We start from the raw sequence: 2158 nt of genomic DNA on the forward strand, positions 1-2158 counted from the left end.
TTGTTCTCTATATCTGTGTCTGCTTATTTTTGTTATATTCATTCATTTATTTCTTAGATTAAGATACAGTATTTATCTTTCTCTCTCTGACTTATTTTACTAAGCATAATACCCTCCAAGTCCAGTCATATCGTTGCAAACGTCAAAATTTCGTTCTTTTTTATGGCTGAATAGTATTCCATCGAGCATATATATCACATCTTCTTTTTCCATTTTCTGTTGATGGATACTTAGGTTGCTCCCATACCTTGGCTATTGCAAATAATGCTGCTATGACATTGGGGTTCATGTATCTTTTCAAGTTAATGTTTTCATTTTCTTTGGATATATACCCAGGAGTGGAATTACTGGATCATAAAGTAGTTCTATTTTTAGTTTTTTGAGGAACCTCCATATTATTTTCCCTAGTGGATGCACCAACTTACATTCCCACCAGCAGTGTACAAGTGTTCCCTTTTCTCCCCATCCTCACCAACATTTGTCATTTGTGGTCTTTTTTTTTTTTTTCTTCTGTGATAACTGCCAGTTTTATTCCTCTGGCTAAGAGATCCAGAGGTAATTTGAGGTTTACATTTTTTTAAATAGTTCTTTCATTAAGAATTTAGGTGCCCCCATTGCCCTTATAAGCTGGTTGCAAATTATTTGATTGACTCTTAATTATAAAAAAAAACTTTAATTCTTTTTGTATGTGTGACGTGTTCATTAAAAAATACATATAAGCAAAAAGAAAAAAACTCACACCACAGAGAAATAAGCACAGTTAAATTTTTGATATATGTATGTATGTATACACACACACATGCACACACACACAATTTGAGATTTTCTCCTACATATGTGAGCTGATACTAAATATGCTGCTTTGTTAGCTGTTATGTTTTACTTTACAATATGGAATGAACATATTTTCATGCATATGTGTGAAACTTCCCAATTGAAAAACAGACCTGGAGAATGTGTCAAAATACAAAATCCAGCGGCTTCCCTGGTGGCGCAGTGGTTGGGAATCTGCCTGCCAATGCAGGGGACGCAGGTTCGAGCCCTGGTCTGGGAAGATCCCACGTGCCGTGGAGCGACTGGGCCCGTGAGCCACAGCTGCTGGGCCTGCGCGTCTGGAGCCTGTGCTCCGCAACAGGAGAGGCCACGATGGTGAGAGGCCCGCGCACCGCGGTGAAGAGTGGCCCCCGCTTGCCGCAACTAGAGAAAGCCCTTGCACAGAAACGAAGACCCAACACAGCCAAAAATAAGTAAATAAATAAATTATTTAAAAAAAAAAATACAAAATCCAGATGCTGGTAATAAGGACACTACCTAAAACAAAACTCCACCAGATGATTAAAAATAAAACAAAAGTCAAAGATACATCAGAAAATGCTAACAGAAAGAAAGCAGGGGCCAGATTTTAATATCAGACAAAAAAAAAAAAAAGAATTCAAGGCCTAAAGCACACAGGATGAGGATGGCTGCGTGAATGTCTTTGTTTCCAATGCATCATCACAAACTTGTTTCTTACTCTTCTTATCTCTTCCCTAAGCCTTTCCAACTCATCTACTCCTCTTATCATTTCTTCTGGGTCCAAATGTCTAACCGGAGTGTCCTCTTTATATCCCTGACCAGGCTGAGTCAGCCCTCCTCTAAGGTTTCCTTCTACTTCCGGGCTTACACCTTCTTCAGAAGGTTGAGGATTTCTTTCTGCCTCCTGTGGTACAGCTTCCATAGGGCAGTCTTCCTCAGCCTTTGGCATGTTCTGTGCTTTTCCTTCATTTTCTTCACAAGACTTTTGCATGTTGACTTTTGCATGCATTTTTCTCTTATTTCTTTTTTGAAAAAATTAACCCTGCAGGGACCCAGGGGATTTTCCTCCCTCTTCCCTCACTCGATTTGGGTCACTTCCAAAAGACCAAGAGTCCTGAAAGGATCCGGGGCACTTTTCTTCTCCAGCAATAGGGAGCTGCCTGTGGTCTTTTTGATGATAGCCATTCTGACAGGTGTGAAATGATATCTCATTGTGGTTTTGATTTGCATTTTTCTGATGATTAGTGATGTTGGGCATCTTTTCATGTGCCTGTTGGCCATCTGTATGTCTTCTTTGAAAAATGTCTATTTAAGTCTTCTGGCCATTTTTTAAATCAGGTTGTTCATTTTTTGATATTGAGTT

General features: G+C 39.2%; 1 protein-coding gene across 1 annotated transcript; it reads right to left on the bottom strand.

Annotated features, from left to right (window-relative positions):
- Window positions 1-1290: 1290 nt before the first annotated feature.
- On the bottom strand, window positions 1291-1786 carry LOC132352933 (transcription elongation factor A protein-like 8). The gene has a single exon (XM_059903734.1). The coding sequence runs from the start codon at window positions 1784-1786 to the stop codon at window positions 1433-1435; it is 354 nt and encodes a 117-aa protein (XP_059759717.1). The 3' UTR covers window positions 1291-1432.
- Between the last annotated feature and the right edge of the window lie 372 nt (window positions 1787-2158).

The sequence above is a fragment of the Balaenoptera ricei genome, chromosome 1, assembly GCF_028023285.1.
Source record: "Balaenoptera ricei isolate mBalRic1 chromosome 1, mBalRic1.hap2, whole genome shotgun sequence".
In the NCBI taxonomy this organism is placed as follows: domain Eukaryota; kingdom Metazoa; phylum Chordata; class Mammalia; order Artiodactyla; family Balaenopteridae; genus Balaenoptera; species Balaenoptera ricei.

Bases quoted from the DNA above. Each gene is read 5' to 3' on its own strand.
- LOC132352933 (XM_059903734.1), bottom strand. From the start codon at position 1,786: ATGCAAAAGTCTTGTGAAGAAAATGAAGGAAAAGCACAGAACATGCCA.